The following is a 23,265-nucleotide window of genomic DNA, read 5'->3' as shown; positions in this document are numbered from 1 at the left end:
AAGCCCCTGCGGCACCTCCTCTTCCAGTGTTCTCTATCTTTGTAAATAGCATTTCTAGCTGCCCACGCATCAAGTTAGGCTGTCAATCCCACCTGTGTACCTAATCTAAAATTCCTCCTGATCCTACTGATTCTTCTTCAACATATTTTAAATTCATCCATTTATCTAATGACTCACTCCATTTCAACAGCTCTTTAAACAATTGCTTGGGAACAAAATCCGAATTCTTTAGAAAGGCATATATGGCCCTTAAAAATGTAACCCCCTTCACCTGTCTGGCACCATCTGCCCTCCACAGTGGCTATACCCCAACTGCACCTCCTGAACATGCCAGTGACCCCATTTCCATACAGTAAGTGCATTTAACATTTAACATTATATTATGACTATGACCTATTGGATCACGGTCAGACACACTAACGGAGACAGTATTATAGATCACCTGCTGGTTCTGCATCACTTTTGCTAGCCTGTGAACATCATACTGCTTTGGCAGAGAAGGGATATAGGTATCTCCTTTTTTAAAATTCTCATCTTCTAGCCATAAAGTATATACATTGAAGAGCCTAAAAGAGAAAAAAAAACCATAATTATATAAAACACAAAAAGATGTGCAGGCAAATGAAGTTTCTTACATGTCTAGGAACACTGTCACTACTACATAAAAGTAAAAAGCACAGACGACAGAAAATGCTTCCAACCACCACTGCCGCCTCCAAGAAGCTCAGGGGCCAGAGGGGAGGAGATCACAGATCCTTACAATCTGATGCAGTAACTGCCACACCAAGGCTGTGAAGAGAGGGCTCTGTGAGCTCTATTATTAAATCAGGGGTAAGTAGAACATATGGGAAAAAATAACCGGAGAAAGTGAATTTATCACAGACTTAGGATCTGACTTTGGATCAGTCAGTGAGCCTCAGTGGTTGGAAAAGGTTAAATGATATTCAAATAAATACCTTAAAAGCCAACTATTGCAATGGAAGAACCTGCTAGTTTTAGGCTCAATGACACTCCCCCACTTCAAGGAAGCACAAACAGAACTCAAAGCATGTGTACACCTTGTTCCCATTAAGAAGGAACAGAACAAAGCCCGCTAAAAAAAGAAAGAAAAAAAATCTCCATTTTCCAGTAGAAACTTTAAAAAAAATTTTAACAATATTTCCTCTTGTTTTTACAAGGAACACAGTCCATTGAGCTAAGATCACCAGTATTTTAAGCAGTTGTTTACAGCAACAGGTACTAGAAGAATCTGTGGGACACTGATTGCTGGGTGGGGTCTGGGAGGCGGCACAGCTTGGCTTTGCTCAGGAACGTGGAAAACTACCTCCTTCTAGTCTGAGGCAGTCTGTGCAGAACAGACACGGGAACAGGACTCTGAGACTCTCACACAGAAGAGGCCAGTACAGAGCTCTCTCCCAGCTCTGATTCAGCTAGGTGGCTACTGTCCCAACATGCCAAAGGAAGGGGGATTTCAGAGAGGCAGAAGGGCACATCACACCTTCTTGGCTGATCTAACGTTCAGAGATTAAGCCTCCACATGGCTTAAAACTGGCTGAGAGTAAGTTTTCCTTCACGCAAGCAAGAGAAAAGGAGAAGTCATTCCAAAGGCTGAAAGACAGCCCAAAGGGTTCACAGGTCAACAAGCCTGAAGCCTCAGCACTGGATCAAAACCTGAGTTTCCTCACCAAGACATTTTGGAGTTAGGGCTAATTATTAGAAATCATTTTTATTAAGTCTTATTTAGAAGACTAATACCCGGTTTACAAGAAGCTTATAAATGAAAGGTAAAAGAATAGTGTGAAAGGGACCAAACTTACCTTCAGAGTTCTTAACCTTTGGGGAAATACACACATTGTATCTGATTTTAGAAGCAGTTTTGGGTGATTACTAGATCCTACTCTACCCTAGGCAGATTCCTAGAGGTGTTTGGACTTCACTTAAAGAACCTATCTTGCTCATGAATTTTCTTTAGAGAAGTGTCCTAACAGGCTTTACGAGGTGTTTACTGGCGATGACCAATAGTTTTGGTTTGTTTCTGGGATTACATAGAGAAACAGAAGAGGGTATCAACCCTCTGGTTTAAGGCCTTCCATTCAGACTCCAGGCACTTGACAGAGCTAGATCCACACTGCTGACCTTCTTCTCACGAAGGACATAAACAGGAAGCATTATGAGATGCAAACATGGTCACCGCCACCCTCCAAGTCCCAGCTAACAGGGCCGAGAGAACAGCACCCGGCAGTGACACAGACTGCTCCGGCACGGCGCCTGTGCTGCAAACAACAGCGTAAATGGCTAAATGACCACGTCCCACCTCACGAGCTCCGTGTGCAGCTCCGGGGAAGTCAGGTAACCTGGGGTCCCAGCCTGGCCGGCAGGCGGCCCTTCACTGCCCTCTGCTGGAACGCGCAGGGCCTTGCTCGCAGCGTGGTGGAAGTCGGCCACCTCAGTCAGGCGCCTCTTCATTTCTTTCAACAAATTGGTATGAACAGGGCTTTGAAAAAACCTTTTTCCAATACAACCGTCAATGGGTAACCTTAAAAAATAAAAGCATAGATCACAAGATCAACACAAGATGCTCTATGTGGCACAAAATCGCAATCAATTAGCAAGTCAATGGTTGTAAATATACCACATTAAATTAACACCTATTATTTCTATCTCAATGGTTAGTATGCAGCTCCAATAAAATGGTATATATGAAAGCAGTTTTAAAAAGAATGAACTACTACACAACTTTTAAGATATTACCACCATTTAGCGGCACTGAATGAAGTCAGTCTCTGCTCTGGAAAAACTTGCAATCTGGTAAAAATCAGAAGCGTCCAAGAACCATCATCTGTATGTTCCGAAAGGACTGAGTTAAGGACGGAAGGGTGAGCCAGGAGTCGAGCTGAAGTCAGAGAACATGGTGGGGAACAGTGGACGGTTCCAGCTGACCAGAATCCCTTCAGACCCGGTGGGAAAGGCAGACACCTCCCAGCACAGCCCAAAGGCTGCCAGGCACAGCCAGGCCTGTGTTCACACCTGCAACGCCCGTCAAGAGTCCGCCTGGATGGGCCCCCAACAGTCACACAAGTGGCCGGTCTGGGGCAGTTGCACCCCTTTGCGGACCCTGAGGCTCTAGGCTATACCTTGACTGGTTCCAGGTATCTGGAACTATCTTTGCCCCACTGGGTACAGGAGATGGCAAAGAAAGAGCTGCTGTAAGATACCCTAAACTCAGACACTGGTCTAGTCTAATAAGTGTGAAACAGAGAGGGACACTGCTAGCCAGAGGTCAAAGAATGGTTCTAACTTACGGGCCACAGCATGAGGACACAGAGCAGCAGAGCAGTGCCAAGTCAAGAACAGGTTCACAGACACTTACAACAACACTGGGTACCATACCCATACTGCGGTCCTGGGCGGTGAAGATACAGGAGGAAGAATTTCTGCCAGATGAGAGGCAGAAGAGGGTGATCAGAAGGTGTGACAAGGGCCTGGTGGGCCCAGCGGTAAATCAGCAGCCTCTGGAGGGACGGGACGATGGGGAGCTTCAGCTGGGCCTGGGCTTTCTATAAAAGAGGAGGAGCTTTGAGCGACCATGACATGATCACAGTTCCAAACAGTCTACTCTTTCTAAGTGATCCAAATGAAACACTGAACATTTTGGTTTTGATTCAGTAAGCAAAACAAGTCATGGAAACCTTACTCTTCCAACTCACTAGCTAATATTTTCCTTGGTAGCAAAACATATGGGGCAGGTTTATTTTTTTCCATCAAAACATTTTCCAGACCCCCCAGACTGGAATGTGTCTTACACTTCACCTGAGTCTTATTTCATTTCTGTGCCTTTCCAGGACTTTGTGCATAAAACGCCACAGTGGAAGGGAGCAGAATGATAGGAAAACCAAAAGTCAATTTTACTGCCAAATGTTATCAATCTCTTAAAAACTTAGATCTGAAAGAACTTTCAAGAATGATAAACTCCTTGACAGGCTCTGAAACCCAAAAGCAAATTCTGTATTATAAGACCCTGAAAAAGGTCTTCCATTCTAAAGCCTTATCCGTGTTTTCTCACTTCAGTGAGCCTAAAGATCAGCTAGGGAGTTTTTAAGACAAATTCCTGGTCCGACTCCACACTTAGAAACTCAGACTCTTGAAAGCTGGGATCCAGGAATCTGATGTTTAACAAGCTCTCCAGGGGACTGAGGCACATGAGACACACTGGAAATTGCTCTCAAACAGTGGAAATCTCCTCCACACATGCAAAAACACAGCCTTCAATCATTACGTCGTGACTCTTCATGCTAAATAAACCATGGAAAGGAAGCATGCACTTCAGTGATACAATTCTAAGCACTGGTTTGGACACTGTGCTTTCCAAGCATTTACAACGAAAGAAAACGCAGAAGTTTAAAAGCTATAGATGAATCTATCAGTGAACCACCTTCTCCCACTCAAATGCAGAACTGCTATTTGCACCTTCAGAGCTTGGTCAGGGGTACAAGCAGTGTTTATAACCAATTCCCCTTCAACAACCCTTCGGAGCTGGGAGTCTTCTTCAAAGATGGATTCCATGTTCAGTACCGTCCAGGCGAACCAGACCTGCAAGGACAGCAGGGAAGAGCACGGGGAATGAGCAGCTCACTCAGACCAAATACATCCCAACAGTCCACAAATTAACATCTTTCCTACCATATATCTCAATCAATATTTATAATTTCCAAAATTAACAGAGTTCTTATACCTACCTCTATTTTTGTCACAGATATAAACTTAGATAAAACAGTTCACTGATAAATGTTGAATTCCTTTGGAAAGGCTACTTCAGTAAAAGAAAATGTCTGTTCAAGCAACATGCAGGTTCTGTATGCACAAGGTATAAGAAAGAGCGCGAGACGGGAGCTCTGCCCTTAAGAAGTTTTTCATCTCAGGGGCGCCTGGGGGGCTCAGTCAGTTAAGCGTCCAACTTTGTCTGACTTCGTCCGACTTCATGGGTTTGAGCTCTGCGTCGAGCTCTGTGTTCACAGCTCAGAGCCTAGAGCCTGATTTGGATTCTATGTTTCCCTCTCTCTCTCTGCCCCTCCTACACTCATGCTCGCTTGCACTCTCGCTCTCTCTCTCTCTCTCTCTCTCTCTCTCTCTCTCTCTCTCAAAAATACAAAACTAAATAAATGTCAAAAATTAAAAAAAAAAAGAAATTTCCCATTTCTTATACAGGAGACAGTACTAATATATAAGTAACCACAATGTGAAGTGAGAGGTGGTGAGACTGAGTCAGGGGTCCAGTGCTCCAGGAAGCCAGTGGAGGAGGGTGGGATCACAGAGGTGGACATTCCAGAGATGCCTCTGTGTGGAGAACGAAGGCGAAGGAAGGATGCCCAGCAAGGGGACCAGTGAGGAAGAGGCAAAGAGGTGGAAATGCGGGGCACACGGGTAGTTGACAGCAAGGAAGTTGTTACAGCTGGACCACGAGAGGCGAGAGGCAAGAGGCAAGAGGAGGGAGGGAAGACTGGGATGGGAGGCTACGGGTTTAAGTGATGCATCCGGGCCATAATTTGACACTCACAGTCAGAGAGGTGGTAATCATGAAGAAAGCACTGCTGTGGCCACTAATGCTGACAAGAGTGGTGGCCTCGTGTGCGCCGTGTGACGTACTAAGCCCAGGTCTAAGTGCATTGTGTGCAGGTGCACTCAGTACTCCCAGCCCACAGGTGAGGAAGCTGGGGACAGAGTGGTAGGATCGCTGCCCAAGGCACAGGGCCAGCACACAGCAGAACCGAGTGTGCACCCCAGGCGGCCTGGCCCCAGCACCCACCCGTAACGGTGCTACCGGGCAGACCAGGCCTGACCACCCACGGTCTGATCCTGAGCCAGCCACTTGGCTCCATTCAGCCTCGGTTACGTCCTCTGTGAAACAGAACAGCAACAGCGCAACCTCAGCAGAGGGCCGCTCAGAGGATTAAATGAACTAGGTTCTTACACGTGGCACGTGTTAAATGAGCCTTATTTAAAGCTGTCAGCGATACATGAGTTAAGATGAGAACATTAAAAGTTCGCGAAGATTACCAAGGGTCCTCAGGGGCTTTCCTACCTGAGTGGGCGTGGCCAAGCCCTCCACGAAAGAAGGAGTGATGTTGCCAGCCACGATCCAGCTCACCAAAGAAGAGAGCAGACTCCGGTCACAGTGGTAACCCAACGCATTCTATACAGGGGACAGGAAGAGGAACAGAGAAAGGAGGCTTTAAAAAACCCTTATCAAGGACCTTTTCAAGAATATCAGCAACTATCTTACTGTGATGGTAGATTCTGGTAAGACACAGATTTCATCATTAGTCTGCCAGCAGTGACAGCCACAGACAGAGCATTACAGCCAAATGCCATGAGCCAGGCTCCTCCTGGGGAATCCTTTCCTTTGGCTTCCCTGGAATCTGTACTAGCAGACTATGGTTACGGAGATCAAGCACCATGAAAACCAAGTTTAAAAAAGGCAGTGGCCCCAGGGCGCCTGGGTGGTTCAGTTGGTTGGGCGTCCAGCTTTGGCTCGGGTCATGATCTCACAGTCTGTAAGTTCCAGCCCCGCGTTGGGCTCTGTGCTGAGAGCTCGGAATCTGGAGCCTGCTTCTGGAGTCTCCCTCTTTCTCTCTCTCTCCCCCTCCTCCACACACACTCTATCTCTCTCTCAAAAATAAACATTAAAAAAAAAAATTTTTTTTTAAAGGCAGTGCCCCCAGAGTAGTGCTGAGAACTGTGCATCTGGGAGAGCACTCTGGGAAGGCCACTATCTAGACGATGACTAGACAAATTCTCTAGGAGGTTTACCTTATGCTGCTGATAGAGCAACTTCTGCACGCAGTCTTCCTGCATGAGCTGGAAAGCTGTTTTACACAAGTGGTCCATGAGGAAGAGGATGGGTTGTTCTCGGTACCAAAGATGCTGGCTTATTAGAGTCTGAACCCAGAACTCCAGCACAGCAACGGGGCCCACTTGGTTGGGCTGGGTGCTTACAGATATGTGGGCCTGTGGAGAAAGGGCTCAAGTGATGGGGAGGTAAGAGTCAGCCTCCCATTTTTAAAACACCAACAAAATAACTACCTCCACTACAAAACCCAAATCTGCCGATGTTCTTGGCCAAAAGCACTGTGCCAAGTGCTTTGAAATGACTGACACTCAGATGTGCTAACTCGAGGGTGCTTGATTGGGAAGGTGGGCAAGGGTGGATTTAGGGGCGTCCTAGGGGCCTGACCTGGATCATGCTGTTGAGAAGCTTCACGTTGTCCCCGTAGCTGGTTCCTGTCAGGTGCTGTGCCACCTTGTGGGTGACCTGCTGTGTGACACCCTGAGGGACTCCGCTGTCCAAGTGTAGGAACAGAAGGAGGTGTGACAGAAACCTGCCAAGGACATAGGACAACGCATTTGACCTTCCAGTCAGAAGTCAACAAAACTTCCGATGGCTAATTACTTAGGAGGAAACAGAAAAATATTAAACTGGTCCCATTTTTAGGTCAAAGCTCTATTTAGGATTTTCAATATCTCTTTAAGAATTTCAGAAAAATGATGTTTTCAAATTTAAGATGGGTTAAAAGGAATTCTATCTACCTGCAGAAGTATAGTGAACAGACAAATCCCAAGACGAACAAACACGTACAAGTTCAGGAGCATTAGAGGAACACCACCCCGAGTGCCCGTTTACCCCCTCCCCACTCTAACAAATGCAGAGACATTTGCAAAATCATCCCACGATCTTGTACTGGAAGTCAACTTCCTTCTAGGTGGTATGAGGGACTCTGGGTGGGGGCACCCACCACAATTAGTCAGGAAGTGCCCTCAGTTCCTGGGTGCACGGGCTCCCTCCTCTCTCCTCTGCTTCTGCTGGATTTTCTGCCTCAACGCTCCCCTCCCCCTAACCTGCCAAACTCCTACTCACTCCTCACGTCTCATCTACAACATCCCTTCCTCAGAGGATACTTTCCAAGCCCTCCCTGCCACCTAAAATACACCTAACCCGTCCACCTCTCTCGTGGCACCCTGTTCTCTTCCTTCATGGCCCTTAACACTGGCAACTGCATCCTGAGGATGTGATCACTTCCTGTGTGTCTGAGGCTGACGGGCCAGCCCGCTTCCCTCCCCACTGCTGAGGCGGCAGCAGCGCAGGGCGCAAGTCGCAAATCGATAGATATGCGGTTGTTCTTGGTGAATGAAGGCCCTTCCCATTTCCCAGGACACACGGTGCTGGCCCAAACGAGGCCCAAACCCTACTCCAGAGGAAAAGTAAGGGCGGGAAAGGCACCAATAAAGTGCTATAAGAATTCAGAGGACAGAGCCAGCATGGGCATTAGAGGGGCCTGTGAGAGAGAAGTACTTGAAACACAGCCTAGAAAGATTCATCGTTACTCAAAATTTAATGATTAGAGGAAAAAATATAGAAGCCATTCAACCTAATTTTTAAATATCTTTTAAAAAATCACAAAAATCTAAAAATAATTAAAATGTGCCAGACATTGTACTTTATATCACTTAACCCTTACACCCAGACTGTATGAGGTGTATCAGCCCATTATACAAATGAAGAAACAGAGGCCCTGCAAAGTCAAGGACTTCACCTGTGCTCACACTTCTCAAGGCCTCAGCCAGGTGCTCCCTGCCCTGCTCCCCAACAGGCAGCTCTTTCCCTCTCTCTGCCTTCATTCATGCCTGCCCCAGCCTGGCCCCTACACCCCGCCCTGTCCTCCCCACTGGCCCAACATCTACGTGTTCTTCAAAACTCAACTAGAAACCCACCTCTTCCATAGAGTCATCTCCAGGGCTATCTGCTGCTTTTATTCACTGAGCACCTTCTCTCTCTCTCCCTTCTGCTAACTGCACATCCATTCATTAAGGGAACTGTCCACTGTCCCCCACCACTGCCACAGAATTCTGGGAGGGAGGGGCCCTCAAATCAGAATCCCTGTACCCTCCTCTCAGGACTAGTCAATCCCACCCAGTGCAGTGACATATGAGAGACACATGTGCTCAGAGAGAACACACGACTAGACCAATCAGGGATTATAAAAAACAATGATAAAGAAAAACATTCGCCTTTCCCACCAATCAGGGATTATAAAAAACAATGATAAAGAAAAACATTCGCCTTTCCCATAGGAAATTCTCTCTACAGCTCGGCACTTTCATTCCCTACAGCAAAGTACACCTGCAGGGAAGACCTGAAAGAGAGGCAGGGCCAAGGGGCCTGGGAGGGAGGGTAACAGAAAAACAGAGAAACACTAATCCAGGTCTCTCACCCCTGGCACTACTGACACTTTGGGCTGGCTTATTCTTCACCGTGGGGGCTCTCCTATTCCAGCAGGACATTCAGCACTGCCCCTGGCCTCCACCCACTGGATATCGGTAACAGACCCCCAGTCGCCCCCTCAACCAACCCCTTGCCCAACCACCACTGCCTCCCACTCCCCACCAGGATGTGACCACCAAAATCATTTGCAGACGTTACCAAACGTCCCAAGGGTCAAAATCACCCCTGGCTGAGAACTACCACTTTACAATGACCTGATTGTTATCATGAGCCCTTTTTCCAAAGACATGAGCCAATACATTCTCTTCTTGGTGAAACCAGTGTGCACTGGGTATTTATCATGTGCAATTAAGAGTCTTGGTTCACACCCCATCCTTAATTCCCTCCCTCCCCAAGCAGTTATTTCTTTTACCTAAATTCCATACAGTTTTACCACACAATGCACATGCAACCTATACCCCACAGCATGGCCTTGCCAATAATACTTTGCTTCATAACTTTTGTAATTACCTCAAGTCTTGTTTTCTCAACAAGATTATGTGTGTCTCGAGTGATGAGCCCCTTCCTGTGCATCTTATCTGTTTGTAACACTACAGACAATTAACAGCAATGTGTTTTGCTATTGTAGTAATGGCAAAACCAGCTGTGGCTCAACGTCAAAAGCACCATTCCCAGGTTGCATGGAAACCCTTTCAAATGCTAATAAACTATAAGCAATCTAAAATTAAATGAGAAAGGGAAATATCTTTCATGATAATAAAACCAGAATCATTGTAAGAGTCACTGTTCATCAAACTGCATTCTGAACTAGGCAGGAAGTTTTCTGCCTCATAAAAAACACACTAGTGAATTGTATCGTTCCCTATTTCTCTTGAAAACAGTCATCCGTACTCCACAGGCTGCTTTCTACTTACTGCTCGTTCTTCAGGAGGTAATACTGGCAAGGGTAGAACAAAGGCAGGATCTTATCCAGCACGTGAACCACTGGACGCAAATGCCTCGACTGGACCAGGATTCCCAACAGGGGGAGGCCTTCTGCACAGAACTTCTCGATGCTGCGGAAAGAGACAAAGGCACTGAGCACGCCAGGTGGCCGGTCCAGAAAATGATGTTCTTTCTTCCAACCAGCCATCAGCCTACTTGCTACCCAGATGATCTCAGGTCTCCAGCACATTTTTGCACAGCCAAACTTAGGGAACTCTGGAGTACGGAGGAACTTAACAGTTTCATCTACGTGTTCATTTTAGAGATGAGAAGGGTGAAGTATCATGCCCAAGTTCACATAATTTCCTAGTGGAGGGCCCACATGAGAACCCAGGTTTGTAACTGTCTAGTCCTGAGCACTTGCCACTACCCTATTTTGCTTCCCAAATGGTGCTTCTCCTAAGAGTCATGGGGCTCTCGCTGGCTGCATATTACAAGGTAGTAGAGCAAAGAGAAGATTCAAAAGTGAGTTCATTCTGTTAGTATAAAATGGCAACATTCTTCTGAAACCAATTTGCATAAAAATGTATGTATTCTTTGACTCACTTCAGAAAAACCTATCTTTAAGAAATAATCTCAAATGTGGAAGAAAATATGCCAGATGATCCAGGTAAAAGATGGACTTTTCAAAATTATTTAAAATCACAAACTCAGAGGCAGGCATGATTTATGCAAACTTTGGGAAAATGCATTCAATGAGAATATTATTACATCATTTAAAAATAACGCATAGTGGGGGCTCAGGGGTGGTTCAGTGGATTGAGCATCTGACTTCACCTTACTTAGGTCATAACCTCACGGTTCGGGAGTGAGCCCTGCATCCGGCTCACTGCTGCAGATACAGAGACCGCTTGCATTCTCTGCCCCCTCTCTCTCTGCCCCTCTCTCTCTCTCTCAAAAATAAATATTTTTAAAAACCCACAATGTTTTATTAGAATGAGAAAGATTCTGGGTGGTTTCTTTGACTGCTGTTCTCTGTACTCGTGATGTTATGTTCATATACAACTTATACTGCTGCATACTCTGCCCCCAACCCTAAGCACATTCAGAAGATTGTTTAAAGTTAATACTAGTATGTACACAACCCAGACGACTGTGGTGGATGGAGTTCAGCCCCAAAGAGAAACTCTTTATTCACACCTTCACTCCGATTCAGGATTTGGTAATCAGCACCAAACAAATATTTATGTTTGGAGAAGACACACAGTCTTATCAGTGAATAGAGAGCTGCAGCCCCAGAATGAATATAAGAAACAAGAAGAATCATGAGATGATTCAGTTCAGAACACTACACTCAGAATCCACGTGCCAGACATGCGCTAAACGTGTTCAATGCATTATAACCCACCTACGGCTCATAAAGGAAGTCCAGCACTATTATTATTCCCATTCTGGGAATGAGAAGCCTGAGATACAGGAAACCAAATGACACAAGGGCTACTGGAAAAGATGTAGATTGCCTTCCAAAGTGCATAATTAAGATCTCTCCTTGTCCCAGTGGATCAATGCTACCCTCATACCAGACTTTCAAATCTATCCAACACTATTTGGTCCTACTGACCTACTTGATCACCTCCATTCACTGCCATGAAGTGTGGGCTTCAGTCAGGACTGTTTCCTCATCACTGCTCACTCCTCTCCTGCCCCACTCAGACTCCTGGTGCTCCTTCCCATGTTCACACAATCAAATATATACTAGTTCACGTTCTGGAGATACACGATGACAGGACGACGCCCCTGCCTTCAAGGAGGGCAAAGTTTGGCTGCCATCACTTTAAACAAAATTCAGTACAGATGACTGATCATTTTTATATGATCACGATTCGAAGGAAGAGTGCTCAAGGACAGCGGGAGAGACGATTACACAGTACAGTCAGGGTGCTGCTCAGAGAGCACGGGTGCTGTGGGCAGGGAGCAGATGGCCCGAGGCTGAATCTTCAATGCCGTGGGCACTACTCACCTGCCGAGGGTGGGCGTCACCTCTCTGCCCTCTAGCCTCAGACGCCTTCTCTACTTATGACTCGTCTCCAAAGCTTTGCTTCTCCATGCTGGTATTCTGCCCTAATGATCTCTCCTTCCTTTAAATTCCTTCTGCTCAAACTCTTGAGTGGTTCCCAATCCAGGTTGTACATAGGAACAATCTGGAGAATGGCCCCAGACTAATTAGATCAGGACTCTCACCTTCCTCTCTGCACAGGGAGCTTTAGAATCACTCCAAACGTGACTGTAGACAGCAGCCAGGATGGAGAGCACTGCTTACACCTCTCATCCAGCCCATGACCCATCTTTAGTGCTGTTAACTGTTTCCTACCATCTCCACTCAACAGTCAACAGCCTGAAGGCCGCTAACTAACAAGGCCGTCTCTCTCCCACTTGCTGGCACAAGACTGAATATACACAGCTGATAGGGACAACTGGCATCCTAACGAAAACACATGTAATGTGGAACAAGATGCTGAAATCAGGATGCTAAAAAGGTACTACAGTGAATCTAAAATGAAAGAACCAGAAAGCATGCAGATGAAAGAGATTTTAGAAAAACAGAGGCTTAAAAAATTAATACACTGTAGGAAAATGATCTTGGGGGGGTGGGGGAAGGATTTTTAACCAACTAAGAATCCATTCAGTTACTTACTGCACCAGCTATAGCCTTCAGCACTGGGATAAAACGGTAACACAAGACAACCACGGCTCCTGAGGGTAGGGCCTCACAGGCGATCCCTGAGAAGACGGAGCAGACAACTACCACACGGTGTGGAAGAGGCAGAGGTCGCTCTGGGCTCACACCAGAGAAGCACGTGACCTGATCGGGCATTGCACTCCCCTGGGCAGGTTTAGCCCTCTAGCTGAAAGGCCGAAGTTTGGCTGCCATCACTTTAAACAAAATTCAGTACAGATGACTGATCATTTTTATATGATCACGATTCCAAGGAAGAGAAAACATCTACTGTTGGCACGAGCTTTCTGCTCTGGGTGACACGTATACTCTGTCCATAATGCAGAAAGTAATTTTCTGGTACAAATCTGTCTTATATGAATTTGGGCATTAATTTGGGCCATTAAGAAGGCTTATAATTTGGTGCTGATTGCCCTTAGATAGGTTTGATGGAGGCCTCAGACCTTGGGATGTGAAAAATGAGATGGAGAATCACTGACTACGAGGTTCAGCAACCCTAAGGGTTCAGCCCAACACTGTACCTGTGGCCCACAGACGTCACAGCCAAGGCCAGATAACAGCCGATGGGCAGGCCCGCCTTAACAGCCTTCAAGAGAGGATGAAGCGTGGGTGACTCTGTCATGTCAGGCACAGTGCCGGAGAAGGGAACAGTTGGACAATTCTGCTGTATTCCATAATCATTTTTGTGCAGTTTTAACCTCAAGATCAAGTTCCAGGCCCACTGGTTAAATGAGGTCTCAGGTGTCTCTCCATATCGAACAATACTGGCCAAATATGAAACCTAAAACATTATTTATTTCAAACCATATTAGTTACATACAAATTAAATCAGTAAGCTCACCCACCCATTTCCTTTTGTGATCAGTAATGTCCTCACAGAGGACACACTACTTACCAGTACTCAGTTTGCAGCACTCAATTAAAGCACTTTCTCACAACTGACCACTTTGTGTGTCTGATCTGAGTCAGCACAAGCAAAACAAAAGTTGGTGCACAACTGATGGTGTGATGGTAAATAAGTTTTAACACCCATCTGGAAGTGTGGGAGATCCCTTACAGGGTTTGTCAATTTTGCTAGTGTGAAAACTCCCACCATGGTCAGTTTAAAGCCACCAACGGGTCAACAATCTAGTTTGCAAAGTTACCAAAAACGTAACAGTCAGCTCTCCTGAGCTAGGACACACCAACTTCAGCTCAAGTCAAATGCCATAATATTAGAATGGTCAAGTGCAGGCCACCTCTCAAAGAAAAAAACCTTCATCCAACCACAGAATTCAATTTTAGTATCCTAAGTTGCCAGAAATGTTCTTAGGCAACCTTAGGGTATATACTGTAGCTTCATCCACCCAAATCATTTATAATAAAAACGTTCTCAATATATAAGAAGAGGAAATACCTGCTTCATACTTTCAGAAAGAAGCCCGGCATACGGCTTCTGCGCAAGGTACTTCTGGTACGCTTCAAGAATCATCAAAGCCACTTCAGCATGGATGGCTTGATCCAGATGAAGGGTACCCTATTAAAGAGAAAAATCATCACAAACATGCCATCTTGATTTTTTTTAACATACCTTTGAATAAAAAGACTAGGAAGGATAGTGAAAAAAAAAGTTGGATCCTCAACTTCCCAAAAATTACATCACGTACCAATTAAGTTATAAAATGACAACAGGAAGAAACACAGAAATCTTAAAGAACCATTACATTGTATTTAGGTAGTCTGAGTCATCCCAGACCCTCATATATAGATGTAACTCCCCCACCCCTGCCCTAGAAGCTCCATGAAGACTTTGGGTCACAAGTTTAAGGGCACTGCCACAAACCAGGAAGATTTTTAATTATTTTTAAACAGGAAGATACTTAATGAATTAAGTCTATAACCCTTTCTTTATTATCAGTGAAAATATATAAGATACTCAACAACAAAAATAAAATATTCCTTTAGGAGCCTGAAGTTGCCTATAGAATTCCCATCCAATCTTCCTTTGCAACTTGAAGAAATACATTTCTGGGCTGCCTGGGTGGTTCAGTTGGTTAAGAACAGAACTCAGATCACGACCTCGCAGTTGGTGAGATGGAGCCCCATGTCGGGCTCCATGCTGACAGCAGGAAGCCTGCCTGGGATTTTCTCTCTCCCTCTCTCTGTCCCTCCCCGGCTTGTGCTCTCTCTCCCCAAAATAAATAATAAACAAATGAACAAACAAAGGAAAGAAAAGGAAGGAAGGAAAGGCAGCCGTCCTTAATCTTTTCACGAATTCTCTAACAAAGGATCAGAGAGACTCTCACAGAGGAGAGGGAGAGGGGAGAGGGGAGAGGGGAGAGGGGAGAGGGGAGAGGGGAGAGGGAGAGGCGAGGAAAGGAAAAAGAAAGACAGACATCCTTAATCCTCTCATAAATCCTCTAAGAAAGAATCAGAGAGACTCACAGAGGAGAAGAGGAAAAAGAAAAGAAAAGAAGACAGACAGACACCCTTAATCCCCTCACGAATCCTCTAATGAAGGATCACAAAGACTCTCACAGGGAAGTCCTCAGACAGCCGGCTACAAGAGGGAGGACTGGGAGGCTCTATTCACAAGTCAGAGAACATGAAGACGGAAAAGAGGCCCCGACGGCTCCCACTGGAGTGGGAGAAGCCTCAGACGAAGCCATGGGGAGACCCAGGTGGTCAGGGACACTCTGGGAGAAAAGCTCCCTGGCTCCAGTTTCTCATCTGTACAACAGGGGTCAAGTTCATGCAAAACATACAAGATGGCTGTGAGAACAAAATGATTTGCTCAGAAAAAAAGCTGGCAGACTGTTAGAGAGGGCTGAGTTCTCTCCCATTTTCCCTTTTTTGATCTCGGAGCTAACACATAAGGCCTAGCATAAAAAGAAAGGAAAGTTTTTTTTTTAATGTTTTATTTTTGATACAGACAGAGACAAAGCATGAGAGGGGGAGGGGCAGAGAGAGAAGGAGACACAGAACCGGAAGCAGGCTCCAGGCTCTGAGCTAGCTGTCAGCACAGAGCCTGACGCGGGGCTCAAACCCACGAACGTGAGATGTGACCTGAGCCGAAGTTGGAGGCTTAACCGACTGAGCCACCCAGGCGCCCCAAGAAAGGAAAGTTTTAATGGTCAAAATTATGGACATCTTTAGACACACATGATACATAGCAACCTCTTAATAATAAAAAGCTACCAATAATAATATTAGTAAATTATGATTGATAAAAATTATCATCACTGAGTAGTTTTGTGCACTAAGTTGAGTACTTAATGTGCACCAAGCGGTAAACATTGTACAGGTCCTAACTCACTGCATCTTTACAACAGCCCTACAAGTAGGCACATTAGTATCGGTGCTTATGGATGGACACCTGAGGCCCTAACAGTTCAGCATGCACTCGAAGTGTCCCAGCCAGGAAATGGCAGAGCTGGGGCCAGAACCTGGGCATTCAGGCTGCCTTTGAGTTCAGGCTCTTGGCCAACACACGGGGTTTGGGGAGATGAATCTGGCAATGACATGGAAGACAAAATGCAAGAGAAAGAAAAACCAGAGGCAGGAGAGGCAAATAGGAGGAACCGTAGCTAGAGATAAAACAACAGATACAAATGATCTAAGGAAAAAGGGAGACTTTTCACTGTGGAACAATTTATCTTCATTTAAAGGATGGTCACTCTACCAAACAGAATTTACAAAAAGATTCTAAGCTCTGACCTAGCTAAGAGAAATCTGCAGACCTTGCAAATGATACTCAGATGTGTTTATGTTTTGAGAAAATGTTTCTCTAAAACTGATGTGTAGAACCTGCAGTATCTAGAGAATGGTCTTGATACATACCTGTTCACCAAATCCCCAGTTCAGTCCTTCTAGAATAACACAGGCCAACTTATTCTTCACCATTGTCAGGTTATAATTCAATAACCAGTCCCGAATCACCGCTATCTCAGAGGCAGAAGGTCGCCAGAGATACAAAGGTAGTTCTTTAAACAAGTATAAAGAAACCTTATTTAAAAGAAAACGATAATTAAGATCAAAACTTAAGGAATAATCCTGAATTACTACAATATTATATTATTAAACCGCTCACAAAATTTTTTTTCAAAAGGAAGTCGGGTTTTGTTTGATTTTTAGACAAATGAAATGGATATCAAGGACAACCAAATGAAATAAATATTAAAACCAATGATACTCCAAAAGCACATTTTGCTACCCTGTGTGAAGGTCAATCTTTTATTACATATAATTTGGTATACTTCCATTCAATGAAACCACTGTACCAAGACCCAAATTTAAAGCCATAATAAACAAGAAAACAGTCTTTCATTTTACAAAAAGATTTAGCACTTTAAATAATTATTTAAATAAACAAAAAACAGAAATACGCTAAAATACAGAGAACAAACTGGTAGTTCACAGAGCAGAAGAGGGGAGGAAAGTAGGCAGATGGGTGAAAAAGGTAAAGGAGATTAAAAGGTACAAACTTCCAGTTATAAAATAACTAAGTCACAGGGATGAGAAGTACAGTATAGTAATTACAGTCAGTGACACTGTAGTAACTTTGTACAGTGATGGGTGGTAACTACACTTAGTCTGGTAAGCATTTCATAAACTATATAATTGTCGAATCACTGTGTTGTACACCTGAAATGAATATGATATTGCACGTCAACTATACTTTGGTAAAAAAAAAATTATTTCTTCTCTGACACCTAAAAAGATATTTCTATTAGCTTCCAAGCAATCTGAGGAGAGGGACCAGGAGTGAAAGGAGGTAAAAATGAAACAAGATTAACCAAGAGTTGGTAACTGTTCAAAGTAGATGATGGGTACACAGGGATTCATTTCCTATTCTCCTTTTTAAATATATTTGAAAGATTCTATAATAAAAAGTTTTTAAAATCCTGTTTACAAGAAGTCTATAGTATCACTTTTTAAATAACATAATAAGATAAATCTGGGTTCACTCATTAGCTTACTTTAAGGGAGACTGATCAGAAGAGCAATTTATTTTATATTGTCTAGAACAGTGCTAGCCAATGCAAATACAATGTAAGCCACATACATAATTTTACTTTTCCTACTGGCCACATATTTTTAAAGCAAAACAAGTAAAATTAATATAGTAATCTAATATGCCCAATACATTATCAACATGTGATCATTATACAAAACTACTGAGATATGTTCTATACTTTTTGTTCATGCTACATCTTTGAAACCCAGTGAGTACTTCACACTTACAATACATTTCAATTTGGACTAGCCACCTTTCAAGGACTCCACAGTTACATGGACCTCATGGCCACTGCATTGGACAACACAGATCTAGAACGTACATACTAGTATTTTTCAGGTTTCTGCACTGCTCCCAGTGAGAGGCAAAACAAAATGGGAAAGAACAGTAGAAAGAATGAATTTTAAAGAAGGCTTTCCTTTCCTTTGTATATGTGCATGCATGCACATAGCTGAATTTTCATGAGGATTTATTAATAAAGGTCTTGAATATTCTGAATAAAATGGTAGAATAGTAATTTTAAAGACGGAAAAATTCTACTTTGCCCTGTGAGAATCTGAAAGAAAGAGCAAAACAATGAGTAGAGCAATGAGATCTGTCCGGAAAAACATCTCTCCCAGCAACATAAAATAACAGTGTAGCAATGTATCTGTCCACCAAGAATTAAAGCGTGGCTATCGGGAAAGACCTCAGGGACATTAAAAGGTTAACAAGAGAATAGTACCAAAAACTCTATGCCAATAAGTTCAACTAGTTAGATAAAATGGGAATATGCCTTTAAAAATAAAACAATAAAACTAAGGAAAAGTAAAAATCTGAACAGTCCTGTATTTGTTTAAAAAATGCAAATTGTTATCAAAGGGTCTCCTATAAAGAAAACTCTAGGCCCAGATGATTTCATTATAAAAACTCTTTTGAAAAATAGAAGACGAGGCAATGCGTCCTAATTCATGTGATGAGGACAACATAAACCTAAAATCAAAATCTAAAAAAGACACAACAAAAAACAATACATCAATATCCCTCATAAATATATATGTAAAAAGCCTCAACAAAAAAGTTACCGAAACAAATCTATCAATATAAGAATAATACACGGTGATTAAGTGGCTTTTATTTCAGGAAAGAATAACAGTTCAACACTTGAAAACTAGGACTAGTTTAGAGCCCCCAGACCATTCCTAGGCTCTGGGGCTAGGTCTAATTCTTAATTATCCCAAGCTGACAACAAAAATATCAAATCATATTCATCTGAAGGCATAGAGGGTTTGAACAAGTTCCTCCAAAAGTGTCAGCAAGTTCACAAAGCACAAAGGGACGATAGGAATAAACAGAGAATGGAGCCACCTTTTAGAAGATATACTCTAAAACACATTATGGTTTCAATTTTTATACTTAAAGTCAGGCATCTCTGGGCCAGATTACTAGAAGTATTATGACCAAGTTTAAAATGTAAGTGTGTGTATGTTAGCCAACCTGACAATAAACTATATTAAAAATAAATAAATAAATAAAATGCATCCATATGGGAAAATAAAATCAAATTAAAATAAAGATAAAATGGAAGTGTGGCCAAAACCAGAAAGCCACTTAAGAGAAAATGGTGATGAGCTCAACCACAGGGAGAGATTCTTGTGACCCACTGTATATTCCTTGGAACTAATTCCATTAGATAATCACTCAAAGAGGAGCAACCAAAAACATGCTCCCATTGACTGAATATAAAAGCCCTTTCATCTCAATATCATCCCATCCTATCATGGTGGGACTCAATGCTTTTCTTAAAAAGTATTACTGCCACTATGAAAACACTATAGTGCTGCCTCAAAAATGAAAATGGAATTACCCTATGTTCCAACAATTCTACTTCTGGTTATATACCTAAAACAATGGAAAGCAGGGTCTCAAAGAGACAGCTGTATACTCACATTCATAGCAGCATTATTCACAACAGCCAAAAAGTAGAAGCAATCTGAGTGTCTATGAACAGATGACTGGATAAACAAAATGTGGTCTATACATGCACTAGAATATCATGCTGGCTTAACATAGAAGGAAATTCTGACATATGCTACGACATGCATGAACACTGATGACAGTATGTCAACTCAAATAGGCTAATCACATAAAAACAAATACTGTGTGGATTCACTTATATGAGATACGCAGAGTAGTCAAATTCTAAGGAGAATGTTGATTGCCAGGGACTACAGGGCGGAGGATGGGGGCTATCCGCCATTAGCACACTCACACACTGTAACAGTATTACAGATGATGAAGAAAATCTTCATTAAGTGTATGTTTTTTAAAATGATACATCCAGGGGCCCCTGGGTGGCTCAGTTGGTTGAGCATCCAACTTCGGCTCAGGTCATGATCTCACAGTTTGTGAGCCTGAGCCCTGCACTGGGCTCTGTGCTGACACCTCGGAGCCTGGAGCCTGCCTCTCATTCTGTGTCTCCCTCTCTCTCTTTGTCCCTCCCCAACTCATGCTCTGTGTCTCTCTCCTTCAAAAATAAATAAATATTAAAAAAAATTTTTAATGGCACATCTGTATAATGGAGTATTATTTGGCCATTAAAAGTCATGAAGTGCTGACTCCTGCTACAACATGGATGAACCTGAAAAACAGGACACTAAGTAAAAGAAGCCACTCACAGACCACATAGTGTATGATCCCATTTATACGGAATGTCCAGAACAGTCATATTTATAGAAGCAGAAAGTAGACTAGTGGTGGCTTATGGCTAGAGGGAATGGAGGGACAGAGTGTGATAGCGAAAGGGTAGGTGGTTTCTTTCTGAGGTGATAAAACTGCTCTAAAATTGAGAGTGCCAATGGTTGCACAACTGTGAAAAAACGAAAAACGCTGACTTACATGCTTTAAATAGATGAACTGTATCGTCTGTGACTTATATCACAATACAGCTGATTTTAACATCCACAGACTACAAAAGGGACTGTGACAAATGACAGAAATAAACCATATGTGTCGTTCGACTTAAATTACCACTTTTATTTTCGCTTTTGGCCTATGTAAATAGGGCCTTCTTTCTTAATCATAGTTGTTTCTTCTAAGTATAAAATATAAAAATTATGAAAGCCAAACAAACTTTGAAATACAAACTGTTATTAACTATACACTATAACTAAAAGAAAAGCCTGTTAACGGGACGTCTGTGCGGCTCAGTCGACTCTTGATCTCAGCTCAGGTCATGATCGCAGGGTCACAAGATGCAGCCCTGCATTGGGCTCCACGCTGCGTGTGCAGCCTGCTTTAAAATTCGTTCTCTCCTTCTCCCTCTGCCCCTCCCCCGTGCATGCATGTGTGCATATGTGCTCTCTCTCAAAAAAAAGAAAAAAGAAAAGATTACTAAAACCTGTTATTGAGGGAAGTACAAGTCATTTTGAGGAGATTAAAGAGAAACAACCACAGCTTTTTGTAAGAAGCTGCTAACCCCAAGCAGGCCTGGTCAATGGCAGGGCCCGGGACACAGTGCCTGCTCTCTTCATCCTGCTGCACCTGTCATCAGTCACTACCAACAACCTGATTATTTTTCTCATTGCTCCATTACTCCAGGATTTAACAGAACAAAAAAAGCAAAACATACAAACAAAATCAGTGCTCTTACCATTCCAACCTGGTCAATGGTGTCTTGAACTCTATCCAACAGGATAGAAATTATCTCTGGGTGAGCAGCTGTGATGGCCCCTAAGAGCTCTCGACCAACCTTTGAAAAAGTCTCTCTGGTGGATAGGGTGACATAAGATACCTAAAAGTGGGAGGAGGTGGAGAAGGCGCTTTCAATCCCATCAGTTGTCAGTCAGAACCCAGTTCCATAATTCAGGATGTTTTCAAGTAAAGGAGAAAGAGTCTCACACTGAGCCTCGGTTCACACCATGTTCAAAAAGATGCCAGAACTACAAAGAGCTCACTGCCTACCTGAGGCTGGGGGTCAGGAGGACAGAGAAAGGCACCTTGGTAATAAATTCAAGCACCGGCATCAGGAAATCTATCCTAAGTCTGTCTGTAGCTATGTCCCTTTGGTGTAAAAACTTTTTAAACTTGAGAAAATTGCTAAAATGATGAAAATCAGAATATATTTCAGAGAAATACCTATACTCTCCTATAAAGTAAGATCCAACTACATGAGTTTCTAAAATATCAACATCTACCAACTCCTCTTAATATATTCCAAAGTACAGGTTACAATCCACTGATGCCAATGGCAAGCACATTTTCTTAAAAAATATAACAACAGAAAAATAACAGAATAGAATAGAAAATTGTGAGAGTACATCTCATTTAGATTAAGTGTTACTTCAATTTCACACATGCACATACACACACACACACAATTAGAATAGAGTACACAGTGTAATTTTTACTGTGAGTACTGGCCAAACCCTTGAAACATACAAGAGCATAACTGTTACTTTCACAATAGACCGTGAGAATGCCACTTACTGTACATGAAAACAGACCTTCCCTCCACACCCACAGTATTCTCATACCATAGTAGTTTGGAGTTCCAGATCCACTTAGGCCTTAACCTCACAAGTAAGTATAAAACACAAGTACAGGACCAGACTAGTACTGGATCCTGGAAGAGAACTTTGGATCACCCAGTTCTATCACTCTCAAACCAGAGTACTGAGAAGAAGGCATTAAACTCAGAGAATCTTCTTCAAACATAATTTTACTTAAGTGTACTTGAATAGTTTGGAAGGAATATTTTTTAATGAAGATAAACAGATAAATGACAACCTAAATCGAAAATATACGTATTTTAAAATATACAAAACTCCAATAAAAATCTTGATTAACCACTTTGGGTTCTGCCTCTAAATACACAGGGATCCAAAGTCCACTCTCTTCCTCCGTGAGGGACGGCTCAGCCTGTCCTTTTACAGACGAGGCAGCTGAGCCCAGAGCGGAGAGGTGTGTTTCCTGCCTTAAGACGGGCAATTACAGCAGAGTTCAAACGAGCCCAGGTCTCCTGGCTCTGGCACGGGTATGCCTTCCACCATCTCGTTTACACCGTGGGGCAGCCAGGCTTCCGCGTAGCTGGCAGTGTTGCCGGGCGGAGGCACAACACACCGTGAAAACCACAAGTGTCAGGCTGTGCCAGACTGCCTGCTCCTCAACAAAACTCATGCATCAAATGTCAAGAGATAGTAGGGGGGAATCGAATGAGCATGATTCATATTTTCAATATTCCTTAGAGCAAAATGATAATCCTTGGATTTTCTATCTCCTTCCATAAATACAGACAATACAAGCGAGTCACTTTCTTTGAACCAATCCCCAAAGAACCAACGCACGGACAAT

At 43.3% G+C, this 23,265-nt stretch overlaps 1 protein-coding gene across 1 annotated transcript in view; it reads right to left on the bottom strand.

Moving 5' to 3' along the window:
* EPG5 (ectopic P-granules autophagy protein 5 homolog) overlaps positions 1 to 23,265 on the bottom strand; it is a 106,286-nt gene that overhangs the window by 52,014 nt on the left and 31,007 nt on the right. The window contains exons 13-24 of the mRNA XM_029922924.1: positions 21,566 to 21,706; positions 16,758 to 16,922; positions 14,335 to 14,454; positions 13,460 to 13,719; positions 10,192 to 10,332; positions 7,232 to 7,376; positions 6,808 to 7,005; positions 6,080 to 6,190; positions 4,468 to 4,590; positions 3,391 to 3,557; positions 2,315 to 2,536; positions 443 to 566 (exon numbers count right to left, since the gene is read on the bottom strand). Of these exons, the coding sequence (XP_029778784.1) occupies positions 443 to 566; positions 2,315 to 2,536; positions 3,391 to 3,557; positions 4,468 to 4,590; positions 6,080 to 6,190; positions 6,808 to 7,005; positions 7,232 to 7,376; positions 10,192 to 10,332; positions 13,460 to 13,719; positions 14,335 to 14,454; positions 16,758 to 16,922; positions 21,566 to 21,706 (1,917 nt within the window). The remainder of the gene's footprint in view (positions 1 to 442; positions 567 to 2,314; positions 2,537 to 3,390; positions 3,558 to 4,467; positions 4,591 to 6,079; positions 6,191 to 6,807; positions 7,006 to 7,231; positions 7,377 to 10,191; positions 10,333 to 13,459; positions 13,720 to 14,334; positions 14,455 to 16,757; positions 16,923 to 21,565; positions 21,707 to 23,265) is intronic.

Source organism: Suricata suricatta, chromosome 14, assembly GCF_006229205.1.
Source record: "Suricata suricatta isolate VVHF042 chromosome 14, meerkat_22Aug2017_6uvM2_HiC, whole genome shotgun sequence".
Classification (NCBI taxonomy): Eukaryota; Metazoa; Chordata; class Mammalia; order Carnivora; family Herpestidae; genus Suricata; species Suricata suricatta.
Note: the sequence above shows the minus strand (reverse complement) of the source record. Positions and strands in the feature narration are given on the sequence as shown.